At 44.5% G+C, this 20,175-nt stretch overlaps 2 protein-coding genes across 9 annotated transcripts in view; one reads left to right on the plus strand and one right to left on the minus strand.

The window, feature by feature from the left end:
* toe1 (target of EGR1, exonuclease) overlaps positions 1-20,175 on the plus strand; it is a 314,622-nt gene that overhangs the window by 35,096 nt on the left and 259,351 nt on the right. The gene's annotated exons all lie outside the window — the stretch shown is intronic.
* Positions 1-20,175, minus strand: part of ctnnd2b (catenin (cadherin-associated protein), delta 2b) — a 142,430-nt gene that overhangs the window by 29,130 nt on the left and 93,125 nt on the right. For all 8 annotated transcript variants that reach the window (XM_076031560.1, XM_076031565.1, XM_076031564.1 and 5 more), the window contains 2 exons: positions 10,489-10,621; positions 7,270-7,483 (listed from right to left, as the gene is read on the minus strand). In XM_076031560.1, coding sequence (XP_075887675.1) covers positions 7,270-7,483; positions 10,489-10,621 — 347 coding nt within the window. The remainder of the gene's footprint in view (positions 1-7,269; positions 7,484-10,488; positions 10,622-20,175) is intronic.

The following is a 20,175-nucleotide window of genomic DNA, read 5'->3' on the forward strand; positions in this document are numbered from 1 at the left end:
CTCAACGGTGCCTCCAACGTCATTTGTACCTCCTGTGTTATACAAACAGCACAGAGCATCGTTTTGAGTTTTGATGTTCAGAGGTGGAGCTGCTTCCACCGTAATGAGCTTTAAAATCCCTCTACTGGGTGAAAATGTGTTTGCTTGCAAATTTTCACTGGGGTTGAGTCCGAATGGCTGTAAATAAATCATTTTAAATTAGGTAAAAAAGGGAATTAATGAGCACAGTGCAACTTCGGGGGGGGAATGCAGCTTGTTTGTTTTTATGATTAACTTTAATCATGGGGCATTTTGGCACCGTATAGGCAAAGAAAAGCCATCTGCGTTTAGTGCAGAGTCATAATCACCAGTGCAGAACGCAACATTAAGGCAAGTTTTTTATTTTAACAAGTCATTCTTTTTTGTTATTTTGCACAACTGAATTGACTTGGCAATATTTCACAGACAAATGAAGGATTTTTTGCACTGACAGGATGGCGGAGAAAACAATTGCCGAGGATTGGATTACTGCTGTGCTACTGCTAAACTTGTACAGCAGGAGCACAAACACAACAACTAACTGCCTGATGAATAACTTCGAAACATCAAATGCCGACTAGACAGAGTCTATTCACCACTTTACAATCATCATGAGGCTGTTCTCTCCCCGGGCTTCTTCTACCGGAGTAAAGAATTCCAACGCGTTGTGTTGGTTTCCTTCGCTCAATGACGCCGTCGGCCTCCATTTCACGGCTCGGCTGGAGGAGCGTCGTGATTGGCTTGCAGACGGCGGAGAGCGCCCATCACAGTGTGAGAGTGACAACTTCCATGTCTACTTCAGAGGAGCTGACGCTAGTGTGAGCAATCCAGAGTGTCACTCTGGATGATGCCTACTGATGTGACTTGGGTGCCTTGAGATGACAAGGCCGACCGCTGCCTCTGACGCCTCACTGATTTTAGAGGTGATATGAGTGCGGGCCACATAGCGTGAAGCACAGTCTCAACATCCTTTCAAACTTAAACGGGCCTCATGTGTGGATTAAATACAGCAGTGGTAAACCAGGGCTGGTGGGCCATAATGGGTTCTAAAATTTGACAATGGGACTTATAAATAAATATATGAGTGATGTGTAGAAAACATATCAGGTTGCTTTAATGTCAACTGAAAAGGAACAAAAGCAAAGTTACAACTAAATATGTCTTTGAAGCGCCCCAATATTTAACTCTTTATTGAAAAGACTTAAAAAAAACTGAAAAAAAGGATGAAACACAGCTATTTTATAACTTACTCTCGATTAAAATCATTTCTTCAAGTTCAAGTTCGGTACGCCAGATTAAGAATCTTAACAGGCCACATATGGTCCCTGGGACATAGTTTGCCTGCGCCTGTGCTAAACCATGGATACCTGACTGAGGAAAATCTGAAAAAAACAAAACTTAAAGGCAGTGCAAATGTAAAATATACCTGTAAATTAAACTTATTTCCTTTGCATGAGTCTTCTCAGGCTGCACTCCAACGCTTACTGGCCTCATAATTTGGTGCATCTTCCTTTCACTGGGTACCTAAAACTTGTTGCCTTTCTGTGGACTGCAGCCTGTTCTGACCTCTGACCCTTGACATCAACAAGGCATTCTCTTCCACAAAACTGCTGCTCACTGGATATTTTCTCTTTCTGGGGACCATTCTGAAGGTCGCGATGTCTCCAAAACACCAGTAGATCAGCAGCAGCTTGTGAAATGGCGAGACCAGCCCGTCCGGCACCAACGACCAATCCACCTTTGAAATCTCTTCAACCTTCTTCCTCTCCATTGAGGCGTTCACTTTGACCTTTAGCAAGCTGTGGTCAGCATGTCTAAATAAGCTGAGTTGCTGCCGAGTGATGGGCTCACTAGATAAGATATCAGTGTTAACCAGTCGATCATTGCTGATCATATATGTAAATTCAAGCATGAAAGTGAGTGTGTTTGTATCTTTCTTTCACTCATCTGCCTGCAAATACACGCTGCAAAGCTGCTTCTCCCGCAGGAAGTCAACAGTCTGTATTCCGAGTCTTCTCGCACCACCCAAAAACTTTTTAAGGAGCTTTCGGAAACTTTCCTCCTTTTGCACATTTGTTGTCTGTCCGTGTGGCGGCAAGTGAAATGAGCACTTTTAGAAGTGCCAACAGTGGTTTAATTGGGCCTCACAGTGCTACTTTCTTCTGATACTAAGAAAAAGAATCGAGCTGTCGTGTTGTTGATGGCGTCCCAGCGCCGTCCAAGCTCTTGCAGAGGTTTTCTTTTCTTTTTCTTTTTTTTATACACAACAGTCGCTTTGATTTGTTTTTGTTACATAACGTTGCCTTATGCAATATGTTATGTACCTCTTCTTCTACCATAAATGGATTAACCGTTCAGACTTCTAATTCTTTACCAAGCTTTCTCTCCCAAATGCTGTAGAAAACCTGAATACCGTGGATCTCTCATGCTCTTCATTTGCCAAACTAGAATTATTGCCGCTTATTTTGCTCACCATTTTCCTCCAGAGAGAAATTTCCCCGCAGTTATGATTCGCCATAAAATTCTCTACATTCCGTAATCTCCAGAGAGGCGTAAAGACGCTGGTGATCGGACACTTTTCAGCCTGGAAGAACCACTTGCTGCAGCGCACACGAAGGCTTCGTGGTGGCAAGATACGCTGCGACCAATCACAGAGCAGAATCTCCCCACTTCTCATTCCCCCGGATCTCGAGCGGGATCATACATTATATACCAGTACACAGGAGAAAACATGCAAATTTGCCTGTGTCAGTGAACACCTAAAAGCATGTACACACACAAGCGCGCACGCACACCAACGCACAAATCTCTGCTGCACTCCAGATCTAATCTGCGGCATTCAAGTTAATATCTGCTCTCTCTCCAACCAGCTTTATGCCGCCCAAATAATCATCTTTAGCTGCAGAACAGAAATGAAGGGAGGAGATTTTAAAGCCCGGAAGGAGGAGGAGAGACAAAAAAGGAGGAGGAGGCCAGCAACCTTGTTTGCGTCTTTCTGCCATGGAGCTGGAGGAGAGCGACGGAGGCTAGGAGGGGTTACAAAAAAAAAAGCCTTTTTGTGTGTGTGTGTGTGTGTGTGCTGAATTTCAAAGATGGCTTGATTTCCCACTGTGATCCTGATTCAAACCGCTCACCAGCGATAGGAGGAGGCCGAGGGGCTGCGCGATATCGGGGGAAGGATTGGAGATGGAGAGAGACAACAAGAGAGAGAAGGAGGGAGATGAGAGGAGATGGGGGAGATGTCACGGAGAGCTGGGAGAGAGTTATTTCCTCTGGGTCTTCGGGAGAGGGAGGAGAGCAAGGTCTGTCCGGTCGGTCATTCAGCTGATTAATTTGTGACAGGAGGGATTTCTGTGTGCCGTGCCTAGAATTGCTGCTCTAATTTATATGGTAATCTTCTTTAAGACTCCGGCAGCATGCAGAAAACCTTTTATTCTGTCTCCGCTAAGCCTGAACCCTTTCTACACTCACTGAAAAAAAGAAAACAAAAAAAAAAATCCCAACAAAAATTCAGAGTGCGCACGTGAACGCGTCAAAACCACGCACTGCACGAGGCTGCGTGTGGAGGACGGTGGGAGATCCACCAACGCCTGAAAGGTTGTCTGGTCGGCACACATGAGCATTTCTCACTACCGCAAATAATGCTTCTTTTTATATGTGTCATCACTAGAATCCCCGTCACCTTCATGTGCAGCAGCAGGAAATAATTAAGAACCTGACTAAAGGCAAACGAGCGTCCTTTGTGTGAGACAAGGACAGCGAGGCTTAGGGGAATCTGCCAGGATGGATAATAGCAGTTTGTTTTTGTTTTTTTGGTGGGGGGTAGTGGTGGGTAGGGGGTGCTCGGGGATTAAAACTAGAAGGAGTCACAGGCCGACACTTTACCAAACTAATCATTTTTTCTCTACACAACAGCCCTTTTTCATGAAAAAGAGCCCATTACAGAGGAATGGTACGGAAGCATGTTGCTGCCACACCAGAAGAAGAATAAAAAAAAAATAAATAAAAAAAACTGAGCTCAGTATCAGGTTATAAAGTGAAAATTATCAGGTTATGACATGAAATCCAAAATCACGTTATCAAAATCCTCCTCAAAGTATGCATACAAATATTAATGTCATCGATGGTGCTCAATCAGTTCAGATCTCACCGTACGTTAAACCAAGCTTAAAGTGCAGTTTACTCGAATTGTACAAATCAGCCGTAGAGCCTTACTTCATGCCTCGTTACGTTTAGTTTTGATTCGCTTGTAAAAAAACGTAAAATTTTCATGAAATAAGGTGATAATTTCACATAGACATGAAGCTTTCACAACATAATGTGAAAATTGTCATGAGATAACTTGAAAACTTTCACGTTATAATGCGATACTGAGCTCTGTTTTTATTTTCTAGTGTGGCAGCAATGCACTTCTATAGAATTGCCGGTTGATTGAGGTAGAATGAGTGATATACCAATGACAGACATAGTGGAGTTACGCTCCGTTTAGTGTAGCGGAGCCTTGAAACTGTCAACTATTACTAGCAGACAATGTCTGAGCTCTGTTGTGGCAATCACGCCTTCCATTAAAGTGGTGAAGGACTGTGGTCGCTGCACATGGACCTTGTCACTAAAAGGTGGCTTTGTTTGTGACTCCAGATGCAGAAAGTGATAGTCACAGTTCCTCCCTCTGAAATGTATGCCCGATAGAGTTCTAGCAACTGGCGAGACCTCACGCAGCGACTGTGAGAAAATGGGAATACCCGCTCAGGCTCGGTGCTGAGCCAAGGGAGGTGATGCCAAAAGTAGTAAGAGACTCTTGTGTTTAATACCAATACAAGAGGTGACTAAAATAATCCTGAAGCCTCGATCGCTCATGCCAAAGCTGGGGGAACCTTGCAAGTGAAGTGTGAAGTGCTAAACTGAGAAGGGAACTTTGAAAGCCAAAGACTATTCCTCTGACACTCAGTGGCGTCACCTTTAAACCAAGTCAGTCGATGAAAACACGCCCTCCCAAATAACAATATTAAAGAGGTGCAGGGTCCACACTGACGAAGACGACTGAAAATGCTGGTTTGCTGGAGCGTTGTTTTTCAGTTTTTCAAATGAAGTGATGGGCAGTTACCCCACCCTCCTTCCTCCTCACATCACCAGTTGCTGAGACGTCATTAGGAGGAAGAGTTACCAGGCGTTTTTAGTTGACTTTGTCATTTCTTCCGTCCCCAAAATTAAAGACTTTTGGGACTTTGCACCCAGAGACGAGGCTCAGCTGTTTGCAACAGATTCATTAAGAATCTGTCGACAAACTCCATCTGCTGATGAAGAACTTGCCATTTTCCAAGCTAGGACTAAATAAATAAATAAATAAAAGTGTGTGTGTGTGTGTGTGTGTGTGTTTGCGCGCACGCGTCGTGATGAATATTTTCCACTGCCGCAGCACCTTCGCACTGCCTGATTTTATCTCCTGACAGTCAGCACCATCCGAACAGAAAGGGAGACAAATCAGCCTGAGCTCATTCACCGCTGGAGCTGCGTTCACAATCACACACACAACACTGCCAAATTCAAAGGAGCTGAGCACGGCGCGCTACAACAGGCCACAAAAAAAGTTAGAACAAAGCAAGCCAAAGAGAGACTGCGATTGCAGGCAGAGCTGAGGTACTGCGCACACACAGACGTGTACGGTCATGATGCGGCTCACCGAGTGAAATAATGACGTCGTAGGTCAATCATTTTTTGGTACAAGTACAGCTTTTAGATTCCAATCTCATTAACTGTGCGGATAATGTGTGTGTGTTGTTAAACGTGTAATCCGCTCGGTTTAGCACTTTGGCAGTTTGGCTAGAGGGACGTTTGTGTCAAACCCATGTCAACACATCACCTGTGTTCAGTTCAGTTTGAGCTGTGAGCCTGAATTCCTCATCTCAACACAATGACATACACTGATCAAAATGTATCTCCAAAAGCAGAGATGAGTTCAATCCAAACACCCTGGCTCTCTGGACATAGAACATGCTCCCTACATACCCGTAGCAGAGGTGTTCATGAATGGGATGTAAAATGGGAAAATGAATTATTTCTTTTCTCACTTGGCTTCAGGATCAAGGGGAAAAAATAAGAACCGCTCAGGATGTGAGATCAGTGTGAAAATGGAGGGATATTTCTCACTTAGCTGCTAGCCTCTCTTGTCGGCCCTCTCGGAGGTGAAAGTGTTTTTGCAGCGGCGCTCGCTTTGAATGCCAATTAGTCCACACGACCGCGCGGGAGCATCAAATAAAAAGCTGGTGGAGGTGACGGCAGTAATCCCTTAATCCTTCTGGTTGTAAGTTTACCACCCGGTCCCCAGTGGGTTGAGAACCATGAATTAATCAAGCCTCAATACATTTTTTATAATGTTGGGGATATTTGTGTTTACTGGCGGAGGAGAACACCAGAGTGACCTGGATACAAGCGCAACGAAGCCGGAGTGCACACAATCGCGGTGGGACACGCCGAGCCAACTGTCAAGTCGACTTCCTGGAAACAGGCTGCTGGTGCTCGCTTCCCTCCTGCAAGCGCCTGCTGCGGACGTGTATTACTGACTGGCTAAGCAGGAGTGAGGTTTGCCGTATGGTACGCAGCAACGCTGCGACTGAAGGCGGGTGAAAGGCACAGCGTGTGCTTCAGCCCGAGTGGTGTGGGTGGACGGACTCTTTGCACTGGTGTTTTCTAAACCTTGAGCCACTTTGGCTGGCGGTGGAAGAATTTAAATCAGCATTCCTTGCAGCGAATAAAGTTGGATGAATAAGAAAAAAAAAAAGTAATGCAAAAAAAAAAAAAATCTGCATTAATATTCAATAAGGTTTCCAGCATTTGCTTTACAGTAGATTTGTCCTCCTTTAAAAATATTCTTGCAGGATCTAACTGCAAAGTTTAAATAATACCAATACTACTAATTATAATAGTAATGCTGGACATTGCCAAACAGTAAAGATATGGGTGTGTATTACTAAAGGTTGATAAAATCAGCCAAAGCTTTGCTTGTGTCTTCCCTCATGATGGTGCCTGATGGGTGAATTGTAAGTAGTCATTTTATCATTTGTGTTTCTAGGACCTTTCTCTATCTGAGAGGGGGGGGGGGCGATATTGAGAAATACCACAATAACTATTGTATCAATCAAAGTTGTACTTTTAGTGTGCAAGTGTGGCAACACAAGTTACACAGATTTCCATTTTGGCTTGACTGTATCAGGCAGCTTTGTCTGCTGATGAGAATCAATGCTTTCATTCTACCTGTTAGCAGCTCTCGGATCTCCACGTCCGTCGTCTTCCGAAGCAGCCGGACCAGAGCCGGTATGCCTCCGCAGTTCTTCAGGGCGATTTTGTTGTCGTCGTTGGCTTTGCCGTACACCAGGTTCCTCAGGGCGCCGCACGCGCTGCGGTGCACGTCTGTCATCCTGTGGTCCAGCAGGTCGACCAGCAGCTGGATTCCACCCTGTCGACGGATCTGAGCGCAGGAGAGAGGCGGCGGAAGAGTTACGGGGAAATAACCAAATTGTAAGACTGTTTGCTCGCGCTAATTTCCCCCGACAGTGTGTCTGCCGGTGTCACTATACACGCTGCAATTGTTTTTATGCTGCAAAAGCGGCAGTGGAGCTCATTATCCCACTTTTGCTTTAAGTGGCTAGAAAAAAAAATCTTATATGCCACGAATATTAATATCTGTTGTTGTTCTTCTCGTCAGTGTTTTTTTTCTTCCGCAGAATGCAGCGGCTACTGTGACACCGGAGCGAGATTTTTTTAAATGCCAGCTGCAGCACTTTGTGTCCCGCCATCCCTCCCTGTGTCTGCAGCCCTCCCCTGCTCCCCTCCCTTCGTCTAGACAAAGAGGGAAATATAGGGCAGGCCGCGTGCTTTCTGCCTGAACAACAAAGATGTTTAATGGGAGCTTGCACAGAGACGAGGCAGATGTCCTGACACGTTGTGCCGCTCCTGCTCCTGATAAAGGCTAAAGCAACGTGGAGCAGATTCAGTGTAGACGGCAGTGGCTGTTCAACCAATTCAACTTGCAACTCACAAGGCTGCTTCTGAATCAAGCCACTGTCCTCATGGAAAAGTCAACAAAACAAAGAGGAAAAGTGAGGTCAATGGGTAAAACATCGCAATAAGTAATGCACAAAATGATGTGATAAATAAAAAAAACCCACCAGTTTGATTAGTGGCAGTGCAGGTATTTATTAATACCATGAATTATTTACCAATTAGTTCAGGTCGGTCTGTTTTTCTCCTGTAGCCTTAGTGACACTGATGTAGGCATGACTAACGCAGTAAATCTCTCTCTCACACACACACACACACACACACACGCAATACGACAGTGTATCAGTGCAGCGAGGCTGAAAAGGCCATATATCCCTCGGCATCCACAGTCCATTATTTCACCTTTCAAGCGTCTCACTCAAGGGCAAAAAAACAATTTGGCCTGCAGGCGGTTTTGGCAGCGGCGCTCTAAATGCCGCTGCACCTTAATATTCAACACAATTTCAGCCCCGACATCCCGACTGACCCGCTCATTTTTAATGACCACCGGCTGATTGCTGTTTGAGGAACTTTGTTTGTCCCCAAATCAACCTACTTCAAGGGGATTTAATAAGTCCAAATGTGCGGAATTGCGTTGGGTCTCAAGGCCCAGAGGGACGGCAGCCCTGAAGGTCAGCGGGACAAGCGGGAGGAAGACTATTGCTGTGTCGCAATTCAGGGTCTGCATCCTTGAAGTACGTGAAGCGCGAAGGCTTGTCCCAATTCCCAAGGGTGCTTAGGACGCTCAAAATGTGTACTCGGAAATACGCACTCGTTTTAGCCGATTCCAAGGATGCACCGCTACTACCCTTCGTGTACTTGTGTATCCCATGATGCTTTGCCTGCTGCTGCAAAGCATCCTGGGATCCTGGGAAGTCAACTGACATTAGCGGCATGTACTGGTAAAGACACGACATATAAATCTAAATATTGAAGTTTCACATAAAGTATCCAGTTTTTAACGTAGGATTTTACTTATTTGATCATACAACGGCATCGTTAGATGGCCAACCAATGGTTAGCTTGATACTATAAAAACGTCACTTCCGGGGTTGGCCAGCAGGAGGGAACGGCGGTGACACAACGAGGAAATACGCCAAAGGCTAGACCGTCCCCAGTGGTTACCAGAGAGGCGGGGTTTGGTCCGTCCTTCTAGGCTGGGTACTCGAAGAACGCTTCCTTCAGACAGAGGACACTCGGTCTGAAGGGTGCAGACCCTGAATTGAGACCCAGCATATGACTTCATCTGCAGCCATGTTGAGTGGAAACGTTGAAGAATTAAATGTTTTTGCTACATTTTCAGCGAACACCTTGGAAAAGTAGATTGTGTACTTATTTTGCTTTCTCCAATGTTCAGACAGTAAGTGACAGAAGACAGTTCTGGAAACGTAACATTTGCGATGTCACAAAGGGCCAGCCGCCTCTCCCAGGCAGCCAAAAAACTGCCCAGTTTCCTTTCAAACACGCAGAGGGCATAGCAAAGCATCGTTTTTGTTTGATTGTTTGTTTGTGTTTGCTAGAAGCTAAAATGTGACATTTTGGTAGGATGCTGTAAACACAGGGCTACTGTAAATACGCTGTTTTCTGAAGGTCTACAGAGGGTTTTGGATGGATAATAAGGCTCCAATGGAGATTTGGAATGGTGAGCTTCCTTTCAGTAAAGACCCTGATGAAAGTGTACTGAAATAATAATATAGTGAACACTGCTGCAGGGAAATACAGTTAACACCACCACGACATAGCTGGATTATCATCATTGTAATTATCACAACATGGTGAAGGAGGAGAGGGACTGTTTCATTATATTTCCCTTTTCAATCATTCATATTATTATTGCTAATGATATTTATAATGACATAACCCCTGTAATGATTGTTTTCAATTGATTTCGTAAAGTCGTAAATATTGATATGGACATAATTATGTCCACCTATACAAAGCCTGGTGGGGTAGTTTCTCCCTTTCCTGTCTTTTAAAGTGGCTGGGTGGGTGAATAGCGAGCAGAGGTCCATCCAGGTGGTTACGGCTATACTGATGCTGGACCAGCTAACAGCCTCTCCTGGTAGAAAGACAGAAATCATTTTATAAAGTGGTTCCATATATCTTTACAGTAAATACTGATCTGGTTGTGAGAGAGTTGTAATCCACAGCACACTGTGATAGAACCTTCAAAGCTTTTTTTCTTGACTAATTCCCCACAGAATCTCCTTGTAAATTGCGGAAGTGCTGCAACTCGTGAACAGCGACTCACTCCCGGGATAACACGCAGCGACATTTGTTACTCTGCATTCAACTTAGTCCCACTTCCATATGAGAGCAGGGTCACTGCTGGGAGGTGTACAGTCTTGTTTTGACCGGGATCACAGTGAGCTCACAGTCATCAGTTGTGTGTGTGTGTGTGTGTGTGTGTGTGTGTGTCTAAAGGGGCCGTACCTCTGACTTGATCTTGTTGTCTCCAAAGCACAGGTGCTGAAGGTAGGCAGCAGCGTTGGACTGCACTGACGGGAACTGATGCTGCAACATCTGGATCACCTCTGGCAACTCCGGATCTCTCCAACCAAACTCCCTGCAGACAGACGGGCGCACAAAACACAATATGTCTCGGTGTGTTCAGGGAGATGGAAGGGAGGAGAGGCAAAAACCTTTCGCTTGACATTTTGATTTGAATTCTCACTGGGGCTCAGTGAAGGAGCAAGTGTAAACACAAAGCCTCAAAATAAAAAAATAAAGTAAGAAAGAAGAATGACAGAAAACACATCTTCCTCACTCGCTCCATCTCTATGTCATTGCATATGCCTCTGTGCATGTTGCAGCTGCAAGAAGGAATGATTGAACAAGTGTGTGGGGTTGAAAGGAGACAGTCCACATTTGAAGCCCACAAACAGGAAGTAGAACATTTTTAAAGGATAATATATCTCTCTCTCAAAAAAAGAGGAATTTCACAAATTTCACAACCACTAGGCCACTGGGCTCTGGTGACATGTTTCATAAAGTCATTCCAGAGCTATGCAGTGGGAAATAATTCCACCAAAACACTAACCCAGCAGAGGCCTTTCTTAGCAAAATGCTCACATATTTACACATAAACTGATTGGGGGCGGGGGCTTTGCAATCCAACTAGAACTGAAACACTCAACGTCATTTATAGCCGAAATATAATAATATATGCGTAGCAAGTTAGTTTACATGCTACCAGCATTTCATATAAATTCCTAGACTGGAAGGCACCATTCTGACTCTTCAGTGACACCACCAGAGAGATATTTTCAGCTACCAAACCTTCAAAACCTCTGTGAGACTGCAGAACTGCTAATGTTGAATTGAAAACAAAAAACATTGCAAAATATGCCGGCAATGGGTGAAAATTCTCTTTTTTGCGTAAACAATCCCTTTAACGGCTGTTAAATATTGCTTAAGCTTACTAATGCGTCTTGAGAGAGGCCTGTCTGAACAAAAGTACTTACAAAGACGAGATAAACCCACAACGTCGAGAGCCACGAGTGTTCAAACCTCACTGCCACTTATGACTTGTGCAAATATAAACAAAGCTTTAATCCAAGAGCCACTCAGCTTTGCTGTAATTCACCTCCTGGATATAGATAAAGCCCGTCGTTTATGCAGAAGACATTATTGCCAATGCTTCTAGTGTGCTTCTGAGATGCGTAAAGAAAAAAGGCACAAACGACAGAAAGGTCTAATACTGAGACGGACACGAGAGCACACACTGCTTTCTATACACCTGCGTGTGAATGCCCTCGCATCAGTTACATATTGGTTTTATTTGCATTCATTTCAGGAAATGATTCCTTTTTTCTACAGGACATAGTTCAGTCATTTCAAAGAGGGGCCATTTGAGGCAGCTTGACAAAAGTAAGTAAACAAGCCACCGGAGATGCCAGTCAGGTTGGCCCCATTAAGAAGACACGGCTCAGAATACCTGCATGACAGCTGGGCTACGTACTGCTGCAGATGGCAAAACGGCTCCATGTAATTTAGCGTGAGTGAGTGGGTTGTGTTTGTGATAAACAAACAAACAAAAAGAAAAAAGCAGCACAGGCCTTTGGTTTGTCACCTGTGGAAAACTCCTTGATTCTAATGCCACACTTTGAAGTCTTTTTTTTGAAGACACCACACAACTGACCTCAGGCAGAGCAACAAAAGGACACTTGCTGTCCTAGCATTCATTTTTCAATTCCTTGGTCTCATTGTCCTATAATTTCAATCACTGTCCAATTGTGTTGCAGACCGACACGTTTGAATGGTGCAAAAATTAACTCTTCTGTTTCACTCCTGATATAACATACTACATGCATAACATATGTTAATATCTGGCTACCCCATGGTGTGATACACCAGAGTGTCCCCGAGCAACACAGGGCTCCTCCCACTGCTGCAGAACGAGCTTTAGTAACAGCAGGCATCTTGGACGGACTTTAAGAGCTTCCTTCTACTGTGATAAATGGAACCAGGGTCTATGGGCGCTCCAGCCTGCGGCCATGCCTCAAGCATGCATACATACACACACACACACACACTTCTGTACTCATAAAGCCCATAACCCTGTTGGACGAATAACTGAAGACGATTAGCATGAGAACCATTTGATTTGAAAGGATGTAGTCACGGTGAGGAATCCCAGAGGCCTGGAGGGATTTAGGGGCGGGGCTTCTCAGTTTTCATTATCCGGAGCCAGTGGCAGTTGAGGAATACATTTTCATGGGAACCATTGTTTCTAGTTATTATAACCTGAAACTTCCTTCTTGTACCGACTTATTTTTTATTGCCACGAGCCTAACGGGGGGAGGAAATGATACTTCCCCCTGAAGTAATACACACACACACACACACGTATATATTCCTTTGATATGTCTCACACATCCGTAGAAAGTATTCATTTGCATTATTGGGAAGGTATTCAGTTGAGTGAAATATCCATCACATGTGGATCAATTTATTTTATTCATGCAATTCTGGATATGCAATACAATCAGTATTATTCGATATCATTATATTTGATATATACGATATCAGTACTATTGAAGGTATGGCTACGGGTTCTTTTCATTAATATTTGCATAAATCCTTCCTTTGATCCTTCAGGAAAAATAGAATCCAAAGTACAACGTTTGCCTTGGCAATGTAGAGGAGTGAAATTGTGTGTTGCTGTCCGTCCAACACTGGTATAAATGCAAGATTTCTGAACTGTAATTTAAACATCCCGCTGCCATGCCAGGCTTCACTGCTACTTTAGACATTTTGTTCTGGAAACAAAGTGACCAGCTTTTCTTTGCGATTCGACTACGTGACGTTTGTACTCAGTTATTTTTGATGCATCCGACTTGATGAAGTCCCTGGTGGCAGGAACCCATTTGGGAGGCCAACCAACTAGGACTTCCAGATGGATCAGTACGTGTACGAGAGGAAAAGTGATGGTATTTACATCATCAACTTGAAGCTTCACCCTGGAGATAAAGTTCAGCTCCTTCTAATCAAACGCAAACACATGCACACATGCACACTGGCAGTGTTGCCCCAGTACAAACACACTTATGCAGCAGCCAGTGCTGTTAGATAATTCAGAGTGCAGCTGAAAGCGGCAACAGCTAAAGCCAGGCGTGCGCACGCACGTACGCACGCACGCACACACACGGCACATCCCAGCACACCTCTATAGTATCGAGCACACACTCATTGACTTGCGTGCAGGCGCAGCCATCAAAGGCAGTGCAGAGGAGCCAGGATTAGAGAGCTTTTGTCTCCAAGTTTCAAAAAACAGACAAACGGTGATGATAAATCCACCGTTTGAAAAAAACGTGATGCTGACTAGAGAGAGGAGACCTAATTATTACAAAGGTTACTTTTCATTCTCTGAGAGTGAAATGCATCCTCTCTCTTAAACAATTGTCCTCTGAAGCCTCGTTGCCCCCCCACCCCCTCACCCCCAACCCCCACCACCACTACCACAGTTCTTCTAGATCCCTGCCTGGCTCCTGGCACACACACCAGCGCATACTCACGGTCGACCACGTCATTAACATACATACTGCTGCTGCGCCCACGTGGCGGCATGTGCTTCGCTGATGTGATCGGAGATGACATAACCGTGTTCGGGTCACCTTGTGCGTTAATTAGTCGATAAGACATCTAATGAAATGGCTGAGCGAGCTGTCAGACGTGTGTGTGTCTGTTTGCTTTACGTGGTAATTAGATGTCAGGAAACAACACCTCGGTGCTGCTCAGAAACAGGTTGAGTCCTTATTGGACAGACTTAAAACTTGCACGTATTAGTTAAGAAAGTCAAAATAGGAAAGGAAAGTGTAAATTCCCTGCCTTCTAAAAGTTAGTCACAGCTGAATAACAATCTTTAAGTCATTTTATTTACAAATGCTACATAAAACAGCTGGGATTGGCTCCTGCACCTCTGTGACCCTGAATGCAGCTGAAGCAGTGATAGAAAACTGATGGATGGATGATGGATGGATGGATGGATGGATGGACATTTGATTTGGCTATTCCATTGACTGAGCCTGCCATTCGTGGTATTTAGCTTTATTTTTTAAAACAGCGTCTGCATTGCATGGCACAGACACACACTCACTCACTCACAAAAGACATGGAGACACATATGTTCTGCACTGTTCACACTGTGGACGACTAAAGGGGGAAACAGCCCACACGTTGTCAACATCCAGGCCGCAGACACACAGACTCCCCGCACACAAACGCACACTTGATGACAACAAAGCTAACAATGCTTTTAAAGAGCACGCTTGTGCACATCAGAGCAGGGCTCAGCACCTCCGCGCTAACACATTTGGAGCAGGCAAAAGTGGCGAAAGAAACAAAATCAAACATGCAGAGAGAACACACACACACACACACACACACACACACACACACACACACACACACACACACACACACACACACACACACACACACACACACACACACACACACACACACACACACACACACACACACACACGGCCCAGAATAGTTGCGGCCCTGAAGAGAAGCTGGCACATCACAGCAGATCAAACTCACCAGACGCCGCGGGCTTCAAACCTCCGCAGGCACATATACGTGCACATGCGCACAAACACACGCACACACACTGGGAACAAATATAGCGTTCACATTCAACATAGATTAGCTAGATTAGCTGCACAGCAGCATATACGTTATAAGCACTAAAACGCTGGACATCATGTTGCGATAACTAGACGGTGGAAAATCCAGAAAACAAAACGGATGCCGCAGTCGCCGGGCACTCCTGCAGACAGCGCACGCTGCACCGCACCGTGGCCGAAAACTCCAATAGAATAGAGGCACGGTCCTCTCTCCTGTGTGTTCTGCCCCAGAAAGCTGTACTATAATGGTTCATTCATTCACTAACTCTAGCCTGGAGCTGTACTACTTTGCAATCAGCATCTTCCTCTCGCTCTCTCTCTCTGTTCATTCTGTGTGTGTGTGTGTGTGTGTGTGTGTGTGTGTGTGTGTGTGCGCACATTCCTTGTTCCACAGCGTAGGCAACACAGGAGGATCCCAGTCCCAAACACTGTGCGACAATGTCATGGCAGGTTGAGCAAATACTACAGGGCCGCCGTGAGTGAACTTTAGGCACGAGTGTTCACACAGGGAGGGTTTGCACTTTTGTGACACCAAAGAATAGTAGGTCACCTAACCGCATGACAGCACCTTCCAGGAAATTGAAAGTATTTTAGGGAGCACTTTGGTCGGTAATAATTCATAAGGGCGCACCGACTGAGAATTGCAGCACATGGACTGTTAGTGTTTTCTATTACGAGTTTAACAGGTGTTGGGAAGAAATTTGCATGAGAAACTTTATGGAAACAGCATAATTCAAAACAATGCTAATGCTTGTGTTGATGATCGATTAGAGTGAGCCTACTCAACTGTAAATATTCAATCAGAACATGAGTACGAACACACAGTCAACACGTAATAGATGATCTTACAAATAAACTAGCAAAGAATGTGAGAAACTGTTCATAGAAATTACTTTGTAGTGTAGGAAAAATACTTCGTAGGTGCTTAATAAAATGTTTAGACACTTATACTCATACTAACCGCTACAAGTGTGTATGTCTGTGTGACCAAAACAACTTCCTCTAATACACTCTAAAGTGCCTGTGCTCGCTTAAGATGATTGAAGCCTTTTCAAAAACTTGAACTTTCAGCTCACGTGACCTCTGCCATTTGTGTCCTCAGATCGATGAAGCCAACATGACCACATCATCTGCAAAAAGTAGAGACGCAATCGTGTGGTTCCTAAACTGGACCCCCTATGGCCCCTGGAATGCGCATAGAAGTTCTGTCCATGAAAATAATGAACAGAACCGGTGACAAAGGGCAGCCCTGCCAGAGTCTAACATGCACTGGGAGCAAGTCTGACTTACTGCTGGCGATGTGAACCAGACTCCTAGTCCGATCGTACAGGGACCGAACGGCCCTTAACAGAGGGCCCCAGACCCCTGGAGCACCCCCGACAAGACAGGTTGAGGGACCCGGTCGAACGCCGTCTCCAGTTCCACAAAGCACATGTGGACCGGTTGGGTGAACTCCCATGAACCCTCAAACACCTGACGGAGAGCACTGAGCTGGTCACCACTGGTAATGTCATTTTTTTCACTTAAAAAAAACAACCAAAAAACTTAAATGTCCTTAAATTATATGGAAATACATGAAATATTGATGAAATGAAAGACCAATTCAAAAATAACACTGACATTTTCTTCCACTTTTCTTATAAAGCAAGCATACAAAAAAGACTTGCCTTTGTGATCCATTTATGCTGCACTAATTCACCTGCTTTGAAGTTCATTTCAGTCTTCAAATACGCAAATGTCATTGCGCCTCAAAAGAAAGTCACTCGGAAAGTTAGATCTTCTAAAAATGTGTTTTAAATTGGCTGAGGGGGAGCAAATATTTGAACTGTGAACCCTCAAAAGGGACATTTGGTAATAACACTGGAAAGCGAAGAGAGAAGTTTTGATCAAAATTAAATAAGAAGTACTGCCTTGCCACGTGGTTATGCACGTGTGTGTGTGTGTGTGTGTGTGTGTGTGCGCGCGTGCCCCCCTAAGAGATACTCATGCTTCATTTGTCAACTCGGTGGACTGAGACAAATTGTCAATCTGCTCTTTGTTCCGAAGCGACCAGGTGGGCTATCTTGTCTCACCAGTCGCCCCTCGGCACGAGTCTCTGTGTGCAGGACTGTGACTGGCCTTTTTTCCCCCTTCCCTCACCACTTGTGATATTGTCACCCACAGCCAAAACATTTACGCCACAATACAACGTGCAACAGCAAACCAATAATTAAAGCGGCTGAACAAACAAGAGTCTAGGAGCGATGTAGTGAGAGAGCCGGGAGACTGAGTGAAGGCTGCAGGCGGATGATGCTCTCTGCTGTAGCACGCTGAAAGGATTTTCTCCGAGTCAGGGATTTCGGGGAATAGAGGGACTTAAAATCATGAGCAAACCATGCGAAAGAAGGGAGGGGCGAGGAGAGGATGGGAGTGTTGGGGGTGGGACGCTTGATGACTCATCCCCCCACAGATAAACCCCAAAATACCGACAGGTGAGCCTGCTGCGTGAGCTGACAGAACAAGAAGCAACGTCGGTGGAAATGAAAGCGAGTCGAAAATAAATCGACTGCTGACTCACTTAGCAATAGCACTTCTGAGAACTTCAAGCGGCCGATTAACAGCAAAACATTGCAGCCTCTTCAAAGCAAACGGGAAGAAAACACAAAGACTGCGTTGTATTGCCGCTCTCAGACCAGCAGCAGCGGAACAAAAACACTCTTTGGATGTTTGGAATAAGATGATGCAGGCAGATGGGACGATTGGTGCAGTGCACGACCTGATTCAGTGTATGGTTCCAGTACATTAAAAGACAGCAGACTGCCAATAGAGGAGTATGAGATGACCCACAATGCAACCTGGTTGGTCTGTATGATCTTATGAAATATGAAATATATAGACACTGTGAGTTACACGTTCATTACAATCAGCACTTTTTCAACAAAACTGAAAAATGAGCGAGATGTGCAGTAGCTGTGCACTGAATGAAGCAAAACACACCACTGAGTGCACAGATTACAATGCAAGTTAGGGGAAGTTTAAATGCGGATCCCGAAAAATATTTGTTGAGACACACATGGTGAAAGACACCGCAACACACAGCGTCAGCGGTGATGAACACACACTCCCTTTTTATATTGATGTATATTTTATATTCTAGCGGGATAAAGCCACAACACTGAATGTGTGATGTGGGAGCGCTCAGACTACTTTACATTCACACTGTAATCCCAGCCTGAGGAGGCAGAGGCTGCACCTCTGTGTTGAAGAATGTTAAAGCCTCTGTTTAAAGAGGCAGCGGTGAGAAAACTGTATGTATTGCAATAACAGTATTTATGTCATTTTGTGTTACTGATAATGGTGAATACATTTTATCATAATAAATTAGGTTTCATTCAAATTCCGAACCAGCTGTTTCAACAAAGAATAATGAATGTGGTGATGATCCGTAAAATTATTTTTTATTTCCTTGAAATTCTTCTGTGTCTTCTGTTTTTGCCCTTTTCATGTCAGACAGCTGAAGAGTTACAGAAAATAGCAGACAAATGGAACCGATTGAAATTGCAGCCTTTAAGTAAAAATGCACTGGATCATGGCTCTGCTGACTACATACTTGGACACACCAGGAATTTCAATCTGAGTGGAAGTCAAAAACCCACACTAAGCTTCCTTTACGTTTGATTATTTTTTGTGAATCGAGTGATTATGTTTTTAAATTTTAAGCAACAATAAATGACATCCCTGCTCTGCTGACTATATACATAAAGGAACCAGAAAGCAAGAAAGTATGTGTAGAATGATGTCAGGAATTAGTGACAGGCAAATTGAAAGTGTCCTTTAGGTCACAACTCTTATTTTTGCATGAACTCGTTTGCAAAAACCCACAACCCAGCTGAAGAAATCTCTATTTTATTCATTAACTTTTTGTGATTAGTGATTCATTTTGAATTTTCAAACTTGCTTTCTGAGGTGACACGCCACAAACTGCACTGGAAAACAGTCAGCCACTGTCTGAGAGAGTCCAGGGTGAAGAAAGAAATGAAAGACATTTAAAATGGCAACAGAGGAGAAAGAAAATCTCAGGCAGAGATAATTCACGGACTGAGACGTGAGCGTTGATGTGTCATCCCGACATGCGAGTGTTTGAGGGGATGACTGCACGGCTGACTGACTGAGCAAAAGGTCGGAAGGTGTCAGGTGGAGCTGGGGAATGCACAACCCACAGAGTCCACTTCAACACTGCTACTGAATATGGATCAAAGATGTTTCTGATCCATGCTCACACGGACGGTGTGATGAAACCAAATGAGTCACTTTTGTGATCTAGCACGCTTTGGGTGTGTGTGTGGCTCATGTGTAAGTAAGAACGTTTCAATAAATGACTAGGAGCTTGAGGTGAAGAGCGTCAACGTTTCAACGTTACCGAGGTGGACTATGTAGTAAAAAGCCTTGGTAAACAGTGTTTAAAACAATGTTAATTACTTGCACGAAACTAGTGGAAAAGATCTCGTTAAGAAAATACCTCTGGCTCAGGAAGGGAAAGCAAAACATTAAGGCTGCAGTTGGGACCAAATAGTTTGACCTGCCAAGAAACAGATTTGACTGTTTTTGACTACCTCTGCCTGCCTGCCTGCCTGCCTGGGCAAGCAATGCAAAAAGCAGGCTGCAGAGCACTGGGTAGTTCAGTTACCTTTCTATAGTCTCCAACCAGTCTGGCCTTTCTGACCTCTGACCCCTAATATTAAACAAGGTGCCAGACCGGCCAGTCTGGCACCAACAACCAGGCCACGTTCAAAGTCACTTCGAACCTCTGTCTTCCCCATTCTGATGCTCACTTTGCGCTTGAGCAAGTCGTCTTCATCATGTCACATGTCTAAATGTGTTTGAGTTGCCCCCATGTGATTGGCTCATTATTTGTGTTAACAAGCAATTGAATATTAACTTGAACATTTTAAGTGGGCGGTGAGTGTAGAGGAAAACTTGGTACAAACGGCTGATTTTCCGGCAGAAA

This window comes from Nelusetta ayraudi, unplaced genomic scaffold (assembly GCF_046127955.1).
Source record: "Nelusetta ayraudi isolate G7.1 ecotype Tasmania unplaced genomic scaffold, CSIRO-AGI_Nayr_v1 ptg000033l, whole genome shotgun sequence".
NCBI lineage: Eukaryota > Metazoa > Chordata > Actinopteri > Tetraodontiformes > Monacanthidae > Nelusetta > Nelusetta ayraudi.